Source organism: Arachis hypogaea, chromosome 16 (assembly GCF_003086295.3).
Source record: "Arachis hypogaea cultivar Tifrunner chromosome 16, arahy.Tifrunner.gnm2.J5K5, whole genome shotgun sequence".
NCBI lineage: Eukaryota > Viridiplantae > Streptophyta > Magnoliopsida > Fabales > Fabaceae > Arachis > Arachis hypogaea.
The window spans coordinates 140,945,049-140,967,669 of NC_092051.1; the positions used below are offsets into that span (position 1 = coordinate 140,945,049).

Genomic DNA, 22,621 nt, shown 5'->3' on the forward strand with positions numbered 1-22,621 from the left:
AAAGAGCCTGGGCCTGTGCCTATTTTATAACAGGCCAGGCCAGGCCAGGCCAAACACAGGCCAGGCTACAGGCCCCTGGCAGGACGCCTGGCCTTTTTCCACCCCTATCCACAGCCTATAACGTGATTCTCGGAAGAAAAACAATCAATGACTTCTCCGCAGTCATCTTTACCAAATACCTCCTCATGAAGTTTAGAACCGACGACGGCTCCGTCAGTACCATCCACGGGGACCGAGAAGTCGCAGCCAAATGCGACAACACCAGCCTAGCCCTAAGAAAGAAATCCCGAGACGCGGCCGGGGTATTCCTAGCCGACCTGGATGCTCGGAAAGACGGCCAACCCAGGCCAGAGCCAGAAGGAGACATGGAAAAGCTACAAATAGGGCCAAGCAAAGAGGAATACACCTTCATTAATAGGAACCTCCCATATGATCTCAAAGAAGAACTCTCCCAACTCTTGAAGCAAAACAGAGATTTGTTCGCATTTACACCAGCCGACATGCCGGGAATAAGCCCCGACCTAATGTCCCACCGGCTACCCGTGGACCCCAAAGCTAAACCAGTGGCACAAAGGAGGCGAAAAATGTCGCCAGACCGAGCCGCCGAGGTCAAGAAGCAAGTCAAAGCCCTACTCGAAGCCAACTTCATCAGGGAACTCCCCTACACGACCTGGTTAGCAAACGTCGTGCTAGTGAAAAAATCTAACGGGAAATGGCGAATGTGCGTCGACTACACGGACCTCAACAAAGCCTGCCCGAAGGACGCCTTTCCCCTACCAAACATTGACGGATTAGTAGATGCCGCATCCGGCCACCGATACCTCAGCTTCATGGACGCATATTCTGGCTACAACCAGATTTCGATGCACTGACCAGACGAAGAAAAAACAGCGTTCATCACCCCAGACGGGACATACTGCTACACAGTGATGCCCTTCGGCCTGAAAAACGCTGGAGCCACCTATCAAAGACTCGTCAACAAGATATTTCAAAACCTGTCCGGAAGCAAACTAGAAGTCTACATAGATGACATGTTCGCTAAAACTGAATCCGACGAATAACTCACCGACGACCTCAAGGTCATAATGAACACCCTACGAAAGCACCAAATGCAACTCAACCCGGCAAAATGTGCCTTCGGGATGGAGGCAGGGAAGTTCCTCGGCTTTATGATCACGCAGCGCGGAGTTGAAGCAAACCCGGAGAAATGTTGCGCCGTCCTCGAAATGACGAGCCCAAAAAACCTCAAAGACATCCAAAAGCTCACCGGCCGATTGACGGCGTTATCATACTTTCTCGGGGCATCGGCTCAAAAAGCGATCCCTTTCTTCAAACTAATGAAAAAAGGAGCCCCTTTTAAATGAGAGACGGAGTGCGAAGAAGCATTCCAGCATTTCAAGAAAGTCCTAGCGGAACCACCAATCCTTGCCAAACCCCAAACAGGGAAACACTCTACCTGTACCTCTCCATTACGGAAGAGGCACTCGCAGCAGCACTCATCCGTGAAAACATGAAAAAGGAACAAGAACCTATCTACTTCATAAGCAAAGTCTTGCAAGAAGCGGAAACTCGCTACTCACGACTAGAAAAATTAGCTTTTACACTCCTCACGGCCTCCCGACGCCTGCGACAATACTTCCAGGCCCACCCCTTGACGGTCCAAACCGACCAGGCGGTCAAACAAGTACTACAAAAACCCGACCTTGCGGGAAGAATGTTAGCATGGTCCATCGAACTATCTCAATTCGAAATCAAGTTCGAACCCCGGTACGCGATCAAAGCACAGGCCATGGCCGACTTTATCGCCGAGATGACCCCAGGAAACTCCACCCCCGAATCGTGGAAACTACATGTTGACGGCTCGTCAAACGTCACCTTTGGAGGTGCCGGAGTCATTCTCGAAAGTCAGAACGGAGTCGTAATCGAACAATCAGTACGATATAAATTCCCAGTCTCAAACAACCAGGCAGAATACGAGGCCCTCCTGGCAGGCCTAGCCCTAGCTCGGGAAGTCGGAGCAAAGGTCCTAGAGGTAAATACCGACTCACAGGTAGTCAGCTCCCAAATCAACGGGGACTACCAGACACGAGATCCCCTACTCCAACAGTACCTCGCTAAGGTAAACAAACTAAAAGAAGGATTCGAGCGAGTTACCATACAGCATGTCCCTAGGGAACGAAACGCCAGGGCAGACCTACTTTCCAAACTAGCCAGTACCAAACCAGGACACGGTAATAAATCGCTTATCCAGGAAGTCGTCAAGTCACCCTCTGTGTCAACGACAACCAACGCTCATCTAACACTCTCGAACCAAGGATCTTGGACCTACCCTATCCTACAGTACCTCCTTGACGGAACACTGCTGTCGGATCCCAAAGAGGGTAAACGAATAAAATGGGAAGCCGCCAACTATACCGTTGTCACAGGACAGCTATACAAACGTGGATTCTCGCAACCCCTACTCAAATGCGTCGAACCCGAGAACACGGAGTACATACTCTGTGAAATCCACGAAGGTTGCTGCGGCCACCACGTCGGAGGAAAAACATTAGCCCAAAAAGTCATTAGAGCAGGCTACTTCTGGCCCACGGTTATCCGGGATTCCATACAAATAGTTAAAAGCTGCGACAAATGCCAAAGGCACGCCAATATCCACCAAGCCGCACCACACCAGCTCAGCATCATATCGGCAGAACAGCCATTTGGCACCTGGGGGATCGACCTCGTCGAACCCTTCCCTACGGCACCCGGTCAACTCTGGTACCTCATCGTCGCCATAGACTACTACACCAAGTGGATCGAAGCCGAACCCCTAGCCTCCATAACGGCAGCCCAATGCCGTAAATTCCTCTGGCGACAGATCATCACCCGATTCGGGATCCCCGAGATCGTTATCTCGGACAATGGAACCCAATTTGCCGACAAAAAGTTCAGAGAATTCTTAGAAGGACTACGCGTATCTCACCGTTTCAGCTCGGTAGAACACCCCCAAACAAACGGACAGGTGGAATCCGCAAATAAAATAATCATCAAAGGACTCAAGAAACGGCTCGACGAAGCCAAAGGACTATGGGCCGACGAGCTCGGATCGGTCCTATGGTCATACCGAACCACACCGCAAACGACCACGAGAGAAACTCCCTTCCGACTAACATACGGCGTGGAGGCGGTCATCCCGGTAGAAATCAGAGACCCAAGCCCCAGAAAAACGGTCGGCGGTAACGACGAGGAAGCAGAACGAGACCTCATTGACGAGGAAAGAAGCATAGCTCACATCAAAGAGATAGCCCTAAAACAGAGAATCAGCTTAAGATTCAACCATGGCGTCGTCCGACGGGAATTTGCGGCCGACGACCTCGTCCTACAACGAAACGACATCGGTCCCCCGCCCCAGGAGAAGGGAAACTCACCCCCAACTGGGAAGGACCATACAGAATCAAGGCGGTAATCGGAAAAGGAGCATACAAACTCGAACGGCTTAACGGCGACGAAGTCCCAAGGACCTGGAATGCCGCAAATTTACGGCGATACTACACCTAGGCCGACCTAACTAGGTCACCTCTTCTTACTTGTTTATGTATCTTCCCATTTTACAAATTTGCTTATCTTCCCATTTTACAAACTCTTGAAAATTGCTTAAGTATCAATCCCGGGTACTCTTTCCCCCCAAAGACGGAGGGTTTTAACGAGGCCCACCCATCAATAAAATTTCATTAAAAGGCTATCCCTAAATTCTTCAATTTTAAAATGTCCCAAATAACGGAACAAAATTACGGCCACGACTAGGGGACCGATCACCCCTCAGGCCCGACACACGGATATCCATGAAAATACGACCACACGACGGTCCGCTCATCCCAAACGGAATGAAATATACTAAAAAACGGAACAGTCTTAAACGGAATATACAAAAAGGCCCGAACGGCCGAAAAAGTCATTTAACGAATTCGGAATCACAAAGTCACGGTTACACGGCCCACGGCCAAACCAAAATATCCAAAAAACAAAACCAAGTCTCAAGACAAAAATACAAAATTACAAAGAGATAAAGCTACTCGAGGTCGACTATCCGGCCATCACGAACGGTCTTGAACGCTCCCATCACGGACACGTCCACGCCCGGAGCCAGCACCAGGGCCTGTGCCTTCATCGTCTCCTCGGTAGCAGCGATCGCATCCTTAGCATCAGCCAACAGCTCCGTTTTCTCCCTCTTCAAGGCAACAACCTCGGCCTTCAAAGCCTCCGTCTCACCAAGAAGCACGGCAGCCTGGGAACCCGCATCAGAAGCCTTCTGCCGCTCCTCACCCAGCTGAGAAACAAGTGAAGTCTCAACCTCGGAAAGCCGGAAATCTCTGCCCCAGCCTCCTCAGAAGACTTCACTGCCTTCTCCCTCGCAATCTCGACAGTCTCAAGCTTCTCCTTCAGCTTAACCATTTCAGCCTGAGAGTGACGAAGTTTCTTATCCAGCAAACCAACTTGAGCCATCACGGGCTCAGCCTTCCGAACAACGACAGCAGACCGAAGGAGGGCACGGTACACCGACTTGGCCTAGAACGAAACATCGCAACCATCAAAAAACGGCTCCGTACCAGGCATCAAGTGTTGATCAATAAAACCCGGGGCATCGAAACGACAATCCATCACACTAGGCACCAAACCCTCCTGCTCAAAAGTCTCGCTGCTCGGGTCTTCAGGCCTTTTTCTCTTCTGAGAAGCCTCAGCAGCCGTCACCACGACGACTTCAGGAGAGTTCGCAGGACCAGGAGAAACTTGAGCATCGGCCCGCGCACCCGAGGAAACCACCTCCTGAGAAACCGGCTGAGAATCCACGGCAGGATAGACAGGGGTAGAAGGAGACGAAGATCCCTCCTCCCGACCCATCGCGGCCTTCAACCTAGCCAAAGAAGTCAGCCCACCAGCCATCTCAACTGAAAGAAACCAAAGAAAAATCAAGTTACAAACTCGGGAAAAACGAAACAAAAAATCAGGAAAGAGATAGAGCACACACCGATATACGCCCAACAAGCCTCAGGGTCCCCCATGACATCCCGAGGATTCAACGGACGCTCGCCAAACAAATGCCACAAAATGTTGGCGACATCCTTATCCTCCTGGGACAAGCCATCATAGGTGAACTTAGTCAAAACCGACGGGCCAGCACGGAAATTCCAGTACGTCAGAAACCGGCGGACGCCTTCCGGCGACAACCAAAACGGATGATGCCCCTGAACGGGACGCACCTTAAAATACTCCCTTTTGAAACCGTGAAAGGAATCCTCAAACAACCCAAAAATTCAGCGATGAGGCTGAGCACGGAATGACATGTATCCCTTCTTATGCTTCCCTTCTTTAGTCGGGAGAGTGCATAAGAAAAGAAAAAGAAAAACAGGAACAGAAGCCGAAAGGTCGAGATACCGGCACACCAACTCAAAAGACCGCACGGCAGCCCAACTATTCGCATGAAGCTGAGACGGCGCCACGGAACACCGACTCAGCAAATTCTGAACAAACGGCGAGAAAGGAAACCGCACGCCGAGCCGTGTAAACATCGACTCGTAAACCCACATCCAGTCCGGAACAGTGGGCGAATGAAGATTTAAATAACAGACACGCTCGTCGGCATCTGGAAGGGCAAGCTCGTACTGCCGCTCCATCTCACCGCCACCACAAATCGCCCCCTGATCACGGAGGCGTTGAAGATCGGCCTCCGTCATCCGTGACGGAACGCCCCACACATCGCTAGTCACCCAAGTGTAGCGAGCGGGGACGCCCCTGGAGGGAGCCACGGGAGCACCAACACCCTCATTTCTCCGCCGATGCATACCTAAAACAGGGAGGAGCACCACCATCAGCCTACCAACCCTACGTAGAAGCAAGAACAGAAACCTACCGCTACTGCCAAAACCAACACGGTGGTGCACCGCCACTACTAACCAAACACAACCACACTCAGCCCCCCTCCAAAACTTAAAATACCACCGCAGAAAACACAATGCAGCAATAAAATAACAAAGTACAACGCATGGCAAATACAAAATAGGCATAGCACAAAACAAAAAAGAAGCACACCAACCTGGAAACAGAGAAAAAGATCCTGGGGAAGCTTGAGAAGCAGAAGCGGCAAAAAAGCACCAGAGAACAGTGACACAGAGAGAAGAGAAGATTTCTTCAAAAGAACGAAAAAAGAAAAAAACAAAACAAACGAGGGAATTAAAAGGCCAAAACGGTTACAGAAGAAGGGGGGCGAAAATACACAAATAACCCTAAAAACAAGGTAAGGCTCGTAGGGGCAAAAGAGGAAAATGCTCCCTCGCATTAAACACCCCCCTCGAAAATAGAAGCTAATAAAGCACGCCTCGAAGAACGCAACAGACGCAGTAGGCTCGGAAGAGTCACGTCAAACCAAAACGGTCAGACGAACCTTCCAGCAAAAGCCAAGGCCGAGACACCGATCTCGCGACGGAGAATCAAACGAACACCCAAGAAAAACTAAAGACCCAGCCCGCAGTCAAATACCACACCTTCCAGCGACAGACTGACCTTGTTTGCTCTCCCGCTGCGGGGGCAATTGTTACGGATCCGGCCCACGGATCCCAGACCCACGACTAAACTCGAACCCGGTTTCTCGGGTCCGACCCGCCTCCATCTTCCAGAAGGCTCGAAACCGGCCCTCTAGAACTCCTAACCGACTTTCAAATTCAAATATCTCCCTTATCTTAGCCAAATAAGATAAGATAAGATGCTCACCAAATACCTATAAAAGGAGGACCCAAGTCCCTCCAGGTATTCATTCATTCCTCACACCTTCTACCTCTTAGATCCATTCTGACTTGAGCGTCGGAGTGTCTTTGCAGGTACCTCCCCCCATTGCTCCAGTCAGGCAACCCGGCTTCAGCTCAGGTTCGCGGGTTCCCGATCCACCCTTCAAACCGTACCAGAGACATCTCGTACATACATATATTTATATACAAATATATTAATAACTGATTTTAATGACTAATTTTAGTGTACAAATAATATTTTTATAATTTTTTATATGAATAAGAAAACCAACAATACTACACCGAATTAAAATGTCAGTAGTAATCGACAATAATATAGTTAAAAATTATACAAACAAAACAAATCTAAAAAACTGAGAGATAAGAATAATACATACACTCTAAAATTTTAATATAAAAAATCTCTCGAAGTGAAAAATAAAAAACACATACATCAAGTCCTAAATAAAGGTTTAGTACAATCTGAAAGAGTCTAGCAGCGAAAACGATACAAATATCCAACACAAAAATAATATAGAAGCACTCACAACATAATATGGCAGCAACTATAATAAACAAATATAGCAAGTAAAGCAATAACAAGAACACACCAAGATTTTAACGTGAAAAACCCTCTCAATGTGAGAGGTAAAAACCACGGGTCGTCCAGACCAATAAAATAGCTCTACTATAATCAAATGAAGTACAAGAGAGTCTCAAACAAAGCACAAAAATATGCATATAACCAGCCAAAACATCAAAGTACCAAAGCTTTCAAATGAGAAGCAAGAAGATGAAATATACCCAAAAAAATAGAGCTGCTGTCGAAGCCAATTTCTCCCTCTAAAGACCTCTAATTAAAATCTTCACCGTTCATAATAAAGAACAAAATGTGAAGAATCTACAGTCCAAATTTCACGTCGATCCAATGGTGAAAGAATGAGAAATCGCCGTTCAAAGATTGCTGCTCTGTGTAAAAAGGAAAACCTAATTTCTCTCTTGCGAAGCCAATTTCTCCCACTTCAAACCTCCAATCAACATCTCCACCGACCAGAACGAATGAGAAACTGACATTTTAAATTTACTACTTTGGATAAAAACGAAAATTCTGTTTTTTCCTCTTCTCTCTCACTTGGTGGCTATTCTCTCTCCCTCACAATGACCCCAAAATCTGATTAGGGTTGTGGCACAATGGGTGTAAAGAGCCACCCTCAAAATGCTGAGCTTGGACCTCACAAGGGAGAGAAAAATACTCAGCAAATCTCCCCCTTCTCGACTAGGTGGAGGCTCTCGCCATTCCGTCGATCAAACAACATGTTTCAAACTTTTCTCTTGACAATGCTTTTGTCATCATATTAGCACCATTGTCATCAATGTGAACTTTCTCAAGTTCCAACAACTTGGAATCTAACATATCCCGTATCCAGTGATACCTAACATCAATATGTTTAGATCTTGCATGAAAAATAGAATTCTTGGCAAGATGAATAGCACTTTGGCTATCACACAACAACACATAACGGTCTTGCTTAAAACCAAGTGCTGCAAGAAATTTTTTCATCCACAACAACTCTTTACATGCTTCAGTTGCTGCAATAAACTCTGCCTCTGTGGTAGAAAATGCAACACACTTTTGTAGCTTTGACTGCCATGAAATAGCTCCCCCTGCAAACTTGACCAAATAACCTGAAGTAGACTTTCGAGAATCAATATCTCCTGCCATGTCTGCATCAGTAAAGCCAACTAGCAAAGGTTTTTCACTACCAAAACTCAAACTCAAGTTAGTTGTACCTTTGAGATATCTCATAATCCATTTAACAGCATTCCAATATTCTTTACCTAGATTAGAGAGAAAACGACTCACAGTACCAACCGCAAGAGCAATGTCTGGTCTAGTACACACCATAGCATACATCAAGCTTCCAACAGCTGAGGCATAAGGAATTTCATCCATTGCTTGTTTCTCCTCATCAGTGGTTGGACACTGCTTGGTGCTCAACTTAAAATGAGGAGCAAAAGAACTAGCAATACATTAGGCATCATTCATGCCAAATCTTTGAAGCACCTTCTTTATGTACTTCTCCTGTGACAAATAAAGCTTCTTGGAATCTCTATAACGAGTAATAGTCATGCCCAAAATTTGTTTGGCAGGACCCAAGTCCTTCATAGCAAAGAACTTGCTCAACTGTTTCTTCAACTCATTAATCCTCAAAGCATTCTTATCCACAATCAAAATATCATCCACATAAAGCAAAAGAATGATAAAATCATCATTAGAAAATTTTTGCACAAATACACAATAATCTGAAGTTGTCTTACGGTAACCATGCTTTCCCATAATAGATTCAAACTTCTTGTACCACTGTTTTGGAGCTTGCTTCAACCCATAAAGACTCTTCTTAAGCTTGCACACAAAATCTTCCTTTCCTTTAACAACAAAGCCCTCCGGTTGCTCCATGTAGATCTCCTTGTCTAAATCACCATGAAGAAAAGTTGTCTTCACATCCATTTGCTCAATCTCCAGATCAAGAGACGCTGCTAATCCAAGCACAGCACGAATGGATGACATCCTCACAACAGGAGAAAAGATCTCCTCATAATTAACACCTTTTCTCTGGCTAAAACCTCTAACAACCAATCTAGTCTTATACCGAGGCTTAGAATTGTGTTCTTCATTCTTGATTCTAAATACACATTTGTTCTTCAAAATTCGCATACCCTTCGGTAGCTTCACCAACTCATAGGTATCATTCTCAAGCAATGACTTCATTTCTTCTTGCATAGCTTCAAGCCATTGAGTTTTTCTTTCATCTTCAACAGCCTCTCCAAAGCATTCATGTTCTTCCCCATCAGTCAACAAAACAAACTCATGTGGAGAATACCTTGACGAAGGCTTTCTCTCTCTTGTAGACCTTCTAAGTGCATTTGCAGGAATTTCTAAAGCTGGTTCTTCATCTTGATCATCATTACCAACTTCATCAAGTATCGGATCAACTGTTCCATCTTCACCTGCACTTGTATCATGCTCATTATTTTGAGCTTCAACTCTACCATCTTCTACCATAGGCATAGAGAGAGTAATATCCAAGTCAGAAAAATCATCACTAGGCTGAACCATTGGCTTCTCCACATTATCAACATCCTTCAATGTTTAGTCTTCAACAAAGACAACATCTCTACTCCGAATCACCTTCTTGCTAACAGGATCATAAAACCTGTAACCAAACTCATCCATGCCATAGCCAATAAAAATACACTGCCTAGTCTTTATATCAAGCTTAGATCTCTCATCTTTAGGAATATGAACAAAAGCTTTACATCCAAAGACTCTTAAATGATCATAAGAAACATCTTTACCTGACCATACCTTCTCTGGCACTTCAAATTGCAAGGGAACACATGGTGTCCGGTTCAAGATATGAACAATAGTGCTCAAAACTTCACCCCAAAAGGATTCTGCCAATCCAGATTGTGACAATAAATACCTAACTCTTTCAACCAATATTCTGTTCATCCTTTCAGCCAAGCCATTCAACTGAGGAGTCTTCGGAGGAGTCTTCTGATGTCTTATACCATGCTCTTTACAATAAGCATCAAATGGACCTGAGTACTCACCACCATTGTCAGATCGAATGCATTTCAACTTCTTCCCAGTTTCTCTTTCAACAGAAGCTTGAAATTGCTTGAACACATTCAAAACTTGATCTTTGGTCTTCAAAGTGTAAACCCATAATTTTCTAGAATGATCATCAATAAAGGTTACAAAATAGATAGACCCTCCAAGTGTTATTGTCTTCATCGGCCCACATACATCAGAATGCACCAAGTCAAGTATCTTCTGCTTTCTTGAAGGTGGATGACTCTTAAAAGAAACCCTGTTTTGTTTTCCAACAAAATAATGGTTGCACTTTTACAAAGCAACCTTACAACCAGATAAAAGATTCCTCTTGGATAACATATTTATACCCTTCTCACTCATATGCCATAATCTCTTATGCCATAAATCAGTTTCATCAACAAACTCAGCAGCATTAACAACATCTTTTACAATCTTTGCTTGAGTTAAATAAAGAGTAGAGTGTCATGTACCTCTAGCAACAACCATGGAACCCTTGGTGCACTTCCAACTATCACGGGAGAATGAGCTATCCAAGTCTTCATCACACAACTTACCAACAGAAAGTAAGTTCAACCGAATATCTGGAACATGCTTCACACGCTTCAAAGTCAACTTGGTACCGTTGAAGGTTTCTAAACAAATCCGTCCAACACCAGCACATTTTGCAACACCTTGATGAGCCATTTTCACATCACCAAAATCACCAGGAGTATAAGAGGTAAAGAAATCCCTCCTAGATGTAACATGAATAGAAGCACCACTATCAATCACCCAACTAGTGCTATTATCAACAAGGTTAACAGATTCAAACTCCTCAACAATAAGAAAATCATCATGAGTTACATTAACCTTGTCTTCATTGCTACCATCATCTTTATTTGTGCTTTTGTCTTTACTTGCCTTGGCTTTCTCCTTCTTTAACTGCCAACAAAATTTCTTCACATATCCCTTTTGACTACAATGATGACACTCAATATTCTTATACTTTCCTCGAGACTTGCTTCTGCTTTGATCTCTACCTTTAGAACCTCGACTTTTGTTTCTCCTCCTAGACTCAGAAACAAGAACATCTGAATGTGTAGTCGATGTACCTTGTGATTTTCTTCTCATCTCTTCATTCAAAATACTGCTCTTGGCAAGATCCATAGAGATTACACTATCAGGAGCAGAATTAGACAATGACATTTTGAGAATTTTCCACGAGTCTGGTAAGGAGCCAAGAAGTAACAATCCTTGAACCTTTTCATCAAATTTGATACCCATGGAAGATATATAACTAATTCATAATTCTTTGAAAATTATTCAAGTGATCTGTCATTGATGTCCCATTTGTATACTTCAAAGCCAACAACTACTTGATCAAAAACATCTTGTTATTCCCAGTTTTTCAAGTATACAACTGTTCAAGCTTAATCCAAAGGGTCCGAGCATGTGTCTCTCTAATAATATAGTTCAACACATTATCGTCAACCCACTGCCTAATATATCCATAGACTTGTCTATGCAACAAAGTCCAATCATCATCAGATTTATCATTAGACTTCTTTGTACCAAAAACTAGTTGATGAAAATTCTTGACATAAAGCAAATCTTCCATCTTTGACTTTCACAAATCATAATTAGAACCATTAAGAGTGATCATCCTATTAGTATTAGTATTAGCTTCCATTGTTCACAGAATCACAAGCCCAGAAAAATACCAACAAGCTCTGATACCAGTATGAAAGAGCCTAGCAGCGAAAACGACACAAATATCCAATACAAGAACAATATGGAAGCACTCACAACACAATATGGCAGCAACTATAACAAGCAAATATAGCAAGTAAAGCAATAACAAGAATACACCGAGATTTTAACATGGAAAATCCTCTCAATGTGAGAGGTAAAAACCACGGGTCGTCCAGACCAATGAAATAGATCCACTATAATCAAATGAGGTACAAGAGAGTCTCAAACAAAGTACAAAAATGTGCATATAACCAGCCAAAACATCAAAGCACCAAAGCTTTCAAATGAGAAGCAAGAAGATGAAATATACCAAAAAAATAGAGCTACTGTTGAAGTCAATTTCTCTCTCTGCAGATTTTCAATTAAAATCTCTACCGTTCAGAATGAAGAACAAGATGTGAAAAATCTACAGTCCAAATTTCACATCAATCCAACGGTGAAAGAATGATAAATCGCCGTTCAAAGATTGCTGCTCTGTGTAAAAACGGGAAACCTAATTTCTCTCTTGTGAAGCCAATTTCTCCCACTGAAAACATCCAATCAACATCTTCACCGACCAGAATAAAGAAAAAGATGAGTGAAACACGCAGTTTAAATTTCAAGCCGATCCAACGGTGAACGAATGAGAAACTGACATTTGAAATTTACTGCTTTGGATAAAAACGAGAATTCTATTTTTCCCTCTTCTCTCTCACTTGGTGGCTATTCTCTCTCCCTCACAATGACCCTAAAATCTAATTACGGTTGAGATTTGGATCCTCTAAAGTTTGAATTTCACTTTAGAGAGTAAAGTGTGATCTTTCACCATTGATTTCATAGGTAGGACCAATAATAAATATGAAAGAGAAACTATTCAATGGGAGAAGATCACACTTTACTTTTTAAAGTGAAATTCAAATTTTAGAAAATCCAAATCCTTAGGGTTGTGGCACAATAAGTGCAAAGAGACACCCTCAAAATGTTTGGCTTGAGCCTCACAAAAGAGAGAAAAAAACCCAACACAATCAAAATAGAAGGTAATATTATTTAATAATTTATAATATTATTTTTATATAAAGATGTCATCATAAAAATATTTATTAATGAATTATTATACAAACATATATATAATAAACCAATTAATCTAAAAATTAAAATTTACAACAAAATTTAAAAAAATAAAAATACCACAAAATAGAATTATTGTTGCGCAACCAATATCTCCAACTACAAACCTCATTTTGACAATCTAAATTCACTTTACGTGGTTAAGCCAACAAATTTTTTACTCTATAAAAAAGTCTTGATAGAAATAAACACACAGTTTATCGTAAATAAATCATAATTCAATTCAACTTATTAGATAAAAAAGACTATATGTATTATTTATATTAGTGAAAAGAAAAAATCCTTTATAAATTAGACGATGAGAAAAATTTAGGAAAAGGAAAATTCACTCTTCACAGAGATTTATATTCTCTTATTATAATTGATTAATAAACATTGAAAGCTTTCACATTGGACGCGGTCTAATAATAAAATAGCTCACATCTTAAATTGGGTTTTTGTTGGCTCAATTTTATGGAAATGGAGGCCATGTGTGTGCTATGCGTCTATATGAAGTTATGGGGGACTGGACAAATATGTAGGACAGTTTTGTTGTCAGTGTGATATAGAGGAACTCGGACTGTACGAATTCTTTGGATTAAATTTTGAATAACAAATCGCACGGTCCGATTTGTATTGGAGGAAAAAAATTTTGGGTATTGAAATCGTACCCTACGATTTCTTTAGTAGGTAATTTCGTCCCATATCGCACGGTCCGAGTTCGTGATTGAGAGTTTGAGTTAAGGCACATTGAACTCGGACCCTCCGTTTTGTGGAAGGGCTAAGAGGAACTCGGATGGTCCGAGTTCGTTTACTTTTTTTTTTTGGTTCAGTTTAACCTAGTCGAAGGGTGCGAGTTCCTTAAGCATGCTGATATAAAAGAGTGAAGTGTTAGTGGTGGGAGCTTAGTTCCGTCTTCTTCCTTGTTGAGCGGCTGCTTCCTCTCCTCTTCTATCTGGGTTTTTCAGTTTTGATTTTGAAAGTGTAGTTGCTAAGGCTAAGCTTATGCTTATTTTTTGTTGAGTGAAAAAAATGAGTGACAAAGTATTGCTAAAAATATACTATTTTGGTCAGATTTTGTTACAAACGAGTGAAGGAGTAAAATTTATTTGTGAAAATCCATTAGATCTTGTTATTCCTTTTATTATCTCATTTGAAGAACTCAAAGGTGTAATCTGTAAAAAGATTAATTCTGAGCGGGCAAGAAAGATATCCTGTATCCTATACAGATATCCCGTACCGGTGTTTGGTGGATTCATCCAGTATCAAACCAAATATGTGACGGACGAAGCGAGCATGCAGGAGATGTTTTCAATGTATATTGAAAACCGGTCTCAGATCTCGTTCATCGAGTTGTATGTTGAGTTTGAACAATCTGAGGCTGACCGGAATATCACAAATAATAGTAACAGTGAAGAAGATTCGAAAGCAATACGAATGGCAGATGAAGATGGTGACGGAACCAGAGATTCGATGGAGACGAAGCGAGCATGCAGGAGATGTTTTCAATGTATATTGAAAACCGGTCTCAGATCTCGTTCATTCGAGTTGTATGTTGAGTTTGAACAATCTGAGGCTGACCGGAATATTCTACGGGAAGATTATAATAGTAACAGTGAAGAAGAGTTCGAAAGCAACTACGAATTTGTTGGTCCAGATGGAGATGAAGATCAAGGTGACGGAACCATGGCCCCAGATGTGACAGAAGTGGCAAATTGCACTTGCAAACGAAGTGCGTTTGAGGAGCCATCATTCATGCGAGTGTTGGACTTGGAAGCCATGCATGTTCCGAAATATCCGGAATATATGACTGCAGGTAAGTAATCGTGGTATTAGGATTTTTTAGTTAGACATTGATTGAGTTATGAATAATTTACTTTTTATTTACCACTAATTAGTCATGCGTTGAATGTAGTAGTTGTCAGGATAGAACCGGGTTAATACAATATTTACCACTAATAGAAAATTTGTTTTTTTTAACTGTTATATGCTACTAGTATTTATTAGAAAATAATATTTAAATTCTCTATAATATGGTTATTACAAAATGCGTGAGTTTGTGGACATTATTATTTGCACAGGTTCGACCCGTTGTACGGTTCAATCTCCGTGAATCGGACCGGACCGGTCCGGTTTGTTTCTTTGACGATTGAACCGGCCAGTCTGCTCTAGTTTTTACATTTGCTGCTTATGTTCTTATTTTGTTTAGAGTAACATAATAACATGTTGCAAAGTCTGGAGTTATAACATACTGGATGCAGTGAAATTTGATTTACCTTTAGAATCGTTTTTGAAATACCTGTGTATTAATGAAATTTTTTCCAATGGTGGCTGTCGTAGCAGAAGTTCCTATTGTCGCAGATGGTGAATTTGCCATTGGTATGGAGTTCAGTTCCAGAGAAGCTGTTATTAAGGCGGTAAAAGAGTATACGATACGACGAAGCGTAGACTACCGGGTGTATGAGTCTGAGCCGTTGACATTTTATGCCAAGTGTACACAGTATGGGTCAGGTGTGATTGGGTTATCAGGGTTAGCTTGATCAGCAGGAAGTACTGTTGGGTTATAAGGAGGTATAATGGTAGCCACACCTGTACCAGAGCCACCATTTCACAGGATCATTCGAAACTGGATTCTATCACAATTGCAGAAGCAATAAAGCCACTGGTTGAGGCTGACTCCTCCTTAAAGGTAAAATCGGTTATAGCAGAAGTGCAATCGAAGTTCAACTACACCATGAGCTACCGGAAAGCATGGTTGGATAAGCAAAGGGCAGTAGAAAAAATATTTGGAGGTTGGGAAGTCTCTTATGAGGCGTTGCCTATATGGTTTGAGGCCATGTGTCACAAGGAGCCATCTGCTGTTGTCCATTTTGAAACTATGCCTACATATCAAGGCGATGACTTGATGGGTGATATTCGGGTACTGCATCGTGTATTTTGGAGTTATTACCCTTGTATTAGGGCATTCAGACATTATAAGCCAATTGTCCAGGTGGATGGGACTCACTTGTATGGAATGTATAAGGGTTGTCTGCTTGTGGCAGTTTCACAGGATGGCAATAACAATATCGTCCCAATTGCATTTGCTATTGTGGAGGGAGAGACTTCTGATGCATGGCATTTTTTTCTTAGTAACCTGCGTCAATATGTTGTAACTCGGGATGGTGTCGGTCTAATATCCGACAGGCACGAGTCCATCAATGCAGCTGTGGAACGTAGTAACGGAGCTTGGTCACCGCCTAGAGCTTTTCATATGTTTTGCATCAGGCATATAGAGTCAAATTTTTTGAGAAAGTTCAAGGCCCCGTACCTCCAAAAATTGGTCGTCAACATTGGTAACCATTTATTAGATTTAAGCAAATTATTAACAGATTCTTCCTTAAATAATTCTATTGAAAACGATTACTTTTCTTTCTATTTGTTGTGATCTACCAGGATATTCGAGGATGGTGCGGGAGTACGAAATGCGTTACCAGCGGTTACGGGAACGTGGCGAGGCGTACACAAACTGGTTAAACTGAATTCCTCGCGAACAGTACGCATTGGCCTTTGATGGTGGGTACCGATGGGGTCACATGACGACGAATCTAGTGGAGTGTATCAATTCAGTTTTGAAGGGTGCATGCAATCTTCCCATTACTGCTCTTGTGAAGGCAACATTCTACAGACTAAACGAGTTGTTCACCCGAAAAAGAGCGGAGGCGGAAGCCCGGATCAATGCTGGCCATGTGTTTTCTGATATCGTGACATCGAAGTTGCATGCAAACCAACTTGCATCAGGAAACATCCAGGTTAGTTGCTTTGACCGCCAGAATGAGGTCTTTGAGGTTCGTGAGATGCCGAGCGGGCTGGAGTTTGCAGTCGATCTATGTGGCCTTCGATGTGACTGTGGTGAGTTCCAGGTGGACTGGATCCCTTGCAGACATGTGTTCGCATGTTGTGCCAACCAGCGACTGGATTGGCAACTATATGTGCATGATGTGTATAAGATGGACCAAGTGCGGCGGGTGTACCGAGCTAGGTTTAGGCCACTAGGTAATCCTACCACATGGCCTGCTTATAACGGACCTCGGTTCATACCAAATCCGTACCTGAGACGGGTCACGAAAGGTCGCCCCAGGATGACGCGCTTTCTGAATGAGATGGACACGCGGATGTTATGTCGTCCCAGGCGATGTACGCTATGTGAGGCTGAGGGACATAGTCGTAGCAGATGCCGTCAGTCAGCTGGTTCAAATACCAACAGAGATGCCCCCTAGGTTCATAGTTTTAAGATGATCTTGTATAATATAACCTGATTGAGCAATCTGAGTTAACATGACCTGCTATATGTAACCTTATAAATGATGACAATCTAGTATTATCACATATCTGTTGCATTATATAATATGATGGTTAATACATCAATACATCAATATCTGTATGAACATATTAGTATTTTATGAAACATTATTACATACTCCAGATGGTTAATACATCAAAAAAATTCATAACAACTAGGTGATAATAAACATACAATATAATCTTACCATAGTCCAAGTCATTAATACATAATGTCCAACACATAAAAATTACTCAATACAAAATCCAACACATACAAATTACTCAATACAAAGTCCAACACATACAAATTACCCTAAACATAACTCCACAACTACTTTCTCATTGCCCACTTTACATCCTTCACAAAGTTCTTGCATTTTTTGGCCGCTTTTTTTAAGACAGAAGGAGTGAAGCGATTAGCACTCCGACGTGGCGGATCAATCCTCAGATTGTAACCTTTGACGTTGTCCTCTGGAGTGTCCGCCTGACCTGTATACAATTTTGAATAAACAAGTATATGCAGCACATTACATATTCATTACCAACATAGATACCACAAATCAAGAAGGAACTGGGTGGTTACATGTCAACATTCTTGATTTCTACAAAAAAAAAAATAACAAATTACTAGTCAGATAAAAAATAATTACTACCTTACTATCATCAATCATTTTACTGAATCTTTATATAACTAATTATTCTAACTTCTAAAATTATTTAATTAATCCTTAAAATTAATCAAAACTGCAAATAAAAAACATTACTAATACAAATATTCCTAATCAAAATTCTCAACCATATTACAACATCTACAATAATATCTAATATTAATGACTCATTTGTTAAACATTTTTTTCTCAACAATAAAAAAATATTCCTAATCAATATATGCCATCATTCATATTCATACAACGGTAACAATAAATAACTTGCTAATAATAATTACTACAATTAAAAAAATTTAAATCTTCTCATAACAAAAAAGCTAACATGCCTTAACTACAATAATTCTACTAATCATTCAACAATAACACTATCTCACAATAACAATAACATTATCATCAACTTCATCAATAACAGTTATAGTTAATTTTTTAAAAAAACATTTAAAAATGATTAACGTTCCTCACAAATAATTATACTAAAAATTAATTAAAAATTTAAACAAAAATTACATTCTCTACTTAAACCACTCTGTTTACTTCTCTTTTTCTATTACAGGCGGGAAAACTAACTAACAACAATAATAATAAAGAATTTCTTATAATAACATTTATAATTAAAAATCTGTAAAAATTTTTTTGAAAAATCTAACAAATATTGAAAAATTAGTAACAATCATTCTATTTATTTTCTTTAATTGCATTTTTCACAATAGCCATAATAATTAAATTTTTAATATTAATTTCCTTATAATAATATTTATAATTAAAAATCTGTAAAAAAATTTTTGAAAAATCTAACAAATATTGCAAAATTTGTAACAATCATTCTATTTATTTTCTTTAATTGCATTTTTCACAACAGCCATAATAATTAAATTTTTAATATTAATTTCCTTATAATAATATTTATCATTAAAAATCTGTAAAAAAAATTTTGATAAATCTAACAAATATTGAAAAATTAGTAACAATCATTCTATTTATTTTCTTTAATTGCATTTTTCACAACAGCCATAATAATTAAATTTTTAATATTAATTTTCTTATAATAATATTTATCATTAAAAATCTGTAAAAAAATCTTTAAAAAATCTAACAAATATTGAAAAATTAGTAATCATTCTATTTATTTTCTTTAGCTGCATTTTTCACAACAGCCATAATAATTAAATTTTTAATATTAATAAATATAAACATACTAAATTTATAAAATTTAAAAAAATTTTAAAAAAACTTACATAATCAGGATCATTGAGATAATGAATAATGTGAAGCTCAGATCGATCAACATCTTTAATTTTATATTTTTTTGGCATGATTAAAGCTCCTCCACCATGCAAAGAAGCCAGAGAAAGGATGAAGAAGGTGACTGAAGTTGAGAGTGAAATGTGAGAGAGTGAATGGTAATCGGATGGTGAGAGAGGGTGTTGAGGGGTCTTTGTTGGGTTTCAGGGGCACCGTTCGGGGTTAACTATGCGCGCGACGCGTGTCAACTTGGTGACGAACTCGGACCGTGCGATGGGTGGAGAGGAAATCGGATGGTCCGTGTGCTTCATCGATCTCGGAGGGTCCGAGTTGCAAGCTTCAGTGAACAAAATCAATGCTTCTCGGACCATGCGTGTTGTGCTTGGAACTCGGAGGGTCCGAGTTGTTCACCCCTGACACCACAATTTTGTGAAGCACTTCCCACCCCCATACCAGCGTTCTACACTATCCATGCACCAATATGTATATTAAAAAGTGATACTTTGTTATCTCATGTTAAGTTTCATGTATTCATGTATAATCTGTACACATGAATGGAAATAGGTTGGGTCGAATTGAGTTTGATTTTGTGGAACTTGATTCATGTTATAAATATATGATCTAAGTTTATTATTTTTTATAATTTTTTTTCAAACTTAAATTCAATCTATTTACAGTCAGATAAACCCACAAATTTATTTTAAAAACTTATTTCATAAATTAGAACTCAAAACATAAATTTTATGTTATTATATTACTCTTTAGTCTTCACATCCTCCTTAAAATATCAATTTTTACTAAATTGGTTATAAGTTTATTTACAAAAAAAAAATAGATATTTTTATCAAATAAATAGTCATTTCTAACTATGAAAGATTCGGATGCTGACCAAACTGACCATGAAAAATTAAAATTAAAGTTATACCCATTTAAGATAAATTTTGTTCGACAAAAATAACCAATTATTACATTTTTATTCATAATTTCATAAACACCCCTAACCTTTCATCTCCCTTTATCTCTAAAACCAATCTCTAACCCTATCAATCTAACCCCACTCCCTCCTCCTCTGTCTTTACTCTCAAACCCATTTTTAAAAACCCATCTATATACAAGAATTGCAGCCCTGGATGAGTGGGAAGAAGCATAGCTGGAAATGAACAAGTTGCAAGGGAAGGAGCTCAAGCTCCAATCCAATTGCTTCAAGTAATTGCTGGTGTAATGAACATTGGTGACATGTTTACCAAAAAGATTTGCAACTTTGGCGACAATCAAGTCATTGAAAACAAGGGCAGAGGTCAATAACTGTGCATGAATTTTCTTGAAGGATCTTAAGTCCTTACATTTATCAATGGGTATGTATTACTGTCAATACCTAGCTGAGATAAATCATGATACATCCCAGCAAGTAATCCAACATCATCCTCAGGTGAATTTTGAATTTCATTTTCGTCTTATTGTAGGTCGGTCATCTGTTCAATCTGAAATGGTCGACGGCAAAGAGAGGGTAAGGGGATGGAAGGGATGGTGGTGGGAGAAGGGGATGGTGAGGTTGGAGAGTAAAGACAGAGGAGGAGGGAGCGGGGTTAGATTGATAGGGTTAGGGTTTGGTTGTAGAGATAAAGGGAGATGAATGGTTAGGAGTGTTTATGAAATTATGAACAAAAATGTAATAATTGGTTATTTTTGTCGAACAAAACTTATCTTACATGGGTATAATTTTAATTTTAATTTTTTATGGTCAGTTTTGTCAGCGTCCGAATCTTTCATGGTCAGAAATGACTATTTACTCTATTTTTATCTAAGAAAAAATATCAATATAGAAATATAGATATTTCCATCGGTGTTGATCTTTTTTATTTTAGGTGTAAGTTTTATTCTTTAATGTTATCAAATAACTTTTTCATATTATGAATTTCATCCATCTAATTATTGAATAAAGGTTACTAAAAAATTGTTTAGATTGAACGACTAAAAGAGGTAATGTATTTTTTGAGAAAATTTAAGTTATTTTACCTAAATTATTTAACAAAATATTTATAAATTTAAGAGTAATTTGAGAAGAGATTTTGCAAATTCTTTGAAGGAATGCTTAAAATTCTTATTCATTCTATAATATCTCAATGCCTCTCTAGTCTCTAGTGTCTTCTCTGGTTAGAGCTAAGCCTTTTTCAAAGGCTCGCGGTACTAGCAGAGCAGTTATGTTTGAGCTCTTTTAAGTGAAAATGACATATTACTCCTTCACCTTTTAATTTGTGAACATATTTGTTTTTCAAAATTGAAAAATATATAACCATTTGTATAAAAATAATGAGATAAACTCGAACTTTCATAATTTATTCTTTATATTTAGTTTATTATTAAACAAAATATAAAAATAATAATGTTTATATCTTTATTTTTTTATCACTACAAGAATATAGCTAATTAGCAATCACAAAAAAGATCGTAAAATCATCGCTAATTTGACGCAAAATATAATTTGTGATGAATTAGCTACCGTTTATCAATTAATGTTTTTCTCGCTAATTACAAGTCGCATATCAATGAGACAAACACAACAGTCGTTAATTCATCGGAAAGTTTTTTAGCTACCAAATAGATAGTCGCCAATCGAAGAAATAGAATAAACGGTAGTCGTTAATTAACGACAAACTCTACTGCAGCAGACTCATCGCTAAATACAAGCTAACTTCGTAAATAAAATGGAATGCTTAGTTGACGCTAATTAGTAATAAATTTTTTCGAACCTAACTCGTCGCAAGTTGTCCGCTAATATGATCGCAAATTTATCACATTTTGTAGCAAATCTATAGCTAATCTTTGAAAATTCTTAATCAAATTTGTAGGAATTTTGTCGCTAAACTAAAGCTATTACTATCGCAAATATCATCGCAAATTCCTTTTAAACTAGTAACAAATCGATAGGTATCTTACAAATGTTTTCGTCGCAATAAAATCTTTAATTTGTCACCATCATCAATAGCAAGTATGTCAATAATGTTTCGCAGAATATTAGTTTAAATACCAATTTTGTCGCTATATTAAAATAAACCTCATATTATTTTTTTATTTTAGTCATTTAACTAAAATTATAATGCATACAAATAAAATTAGTTCAAAATTATACATGTTTAAAAAAGTTCAAACCATATTTAAAGAGATTAGGTATTGAAGCTTAACCTAATAAT

At 39.6% G+C, this 22,621-nt stretch overlaps 2 protein-coding genes and 1 long non-coding RNA gene across 3 annotated transcripts; all 3 read left to right on the forward strand.

Moving 5' to 3' along the window:
- The first annotated feature begins 1,360 nt into the window (after window positions 1-1,360).
- LOC112757714 (uncharacterized) lies at window positions 1,361-3,448 on the forward strand. The gene is made up of 2 exons (XM_025806270.1): window positions 1,361-2,966; window positions 3,066-3,448. Exons 1-2 carry the CDS (start codon window positions 1,361-1,363, stop codon window positions 3,446-3,448), a joined length of 1,989 nt encoding a protein of 662 aa, XP_025662055.1.
- Window positions 3,449-16,772: 13,324 nt separating this feature from the next.
- Window positions 16,773-17,456, forward strand: LOC114925523 (uncharacterized). Its single transcript, XM_029293894.1, has one exon. It carries the CDS (start codon window positions 16,773-16,775, stop codon window positions 17,454-17,456), a length of 684 nt encoding a protein of 227 aa, XP_029149727.1.
- Window positions 17,457-20,475: 3,019 nt separating this feature from the next.
- On the forward strand, window positions 20,476-21,174 carry LOC114925547 (uncharacterized). The gene is made up of 2 exons (XR_003814881.2): window positions 20,476-20,785; window positions 20,894-21,174. It is a non-coding gene; the product is annotated as an uncharacterized lncRNA (long non-coding RNA).
- The last annotated feature ends 1,447 nt before the right edge of the window (window positions 21,175-22,621 follow it).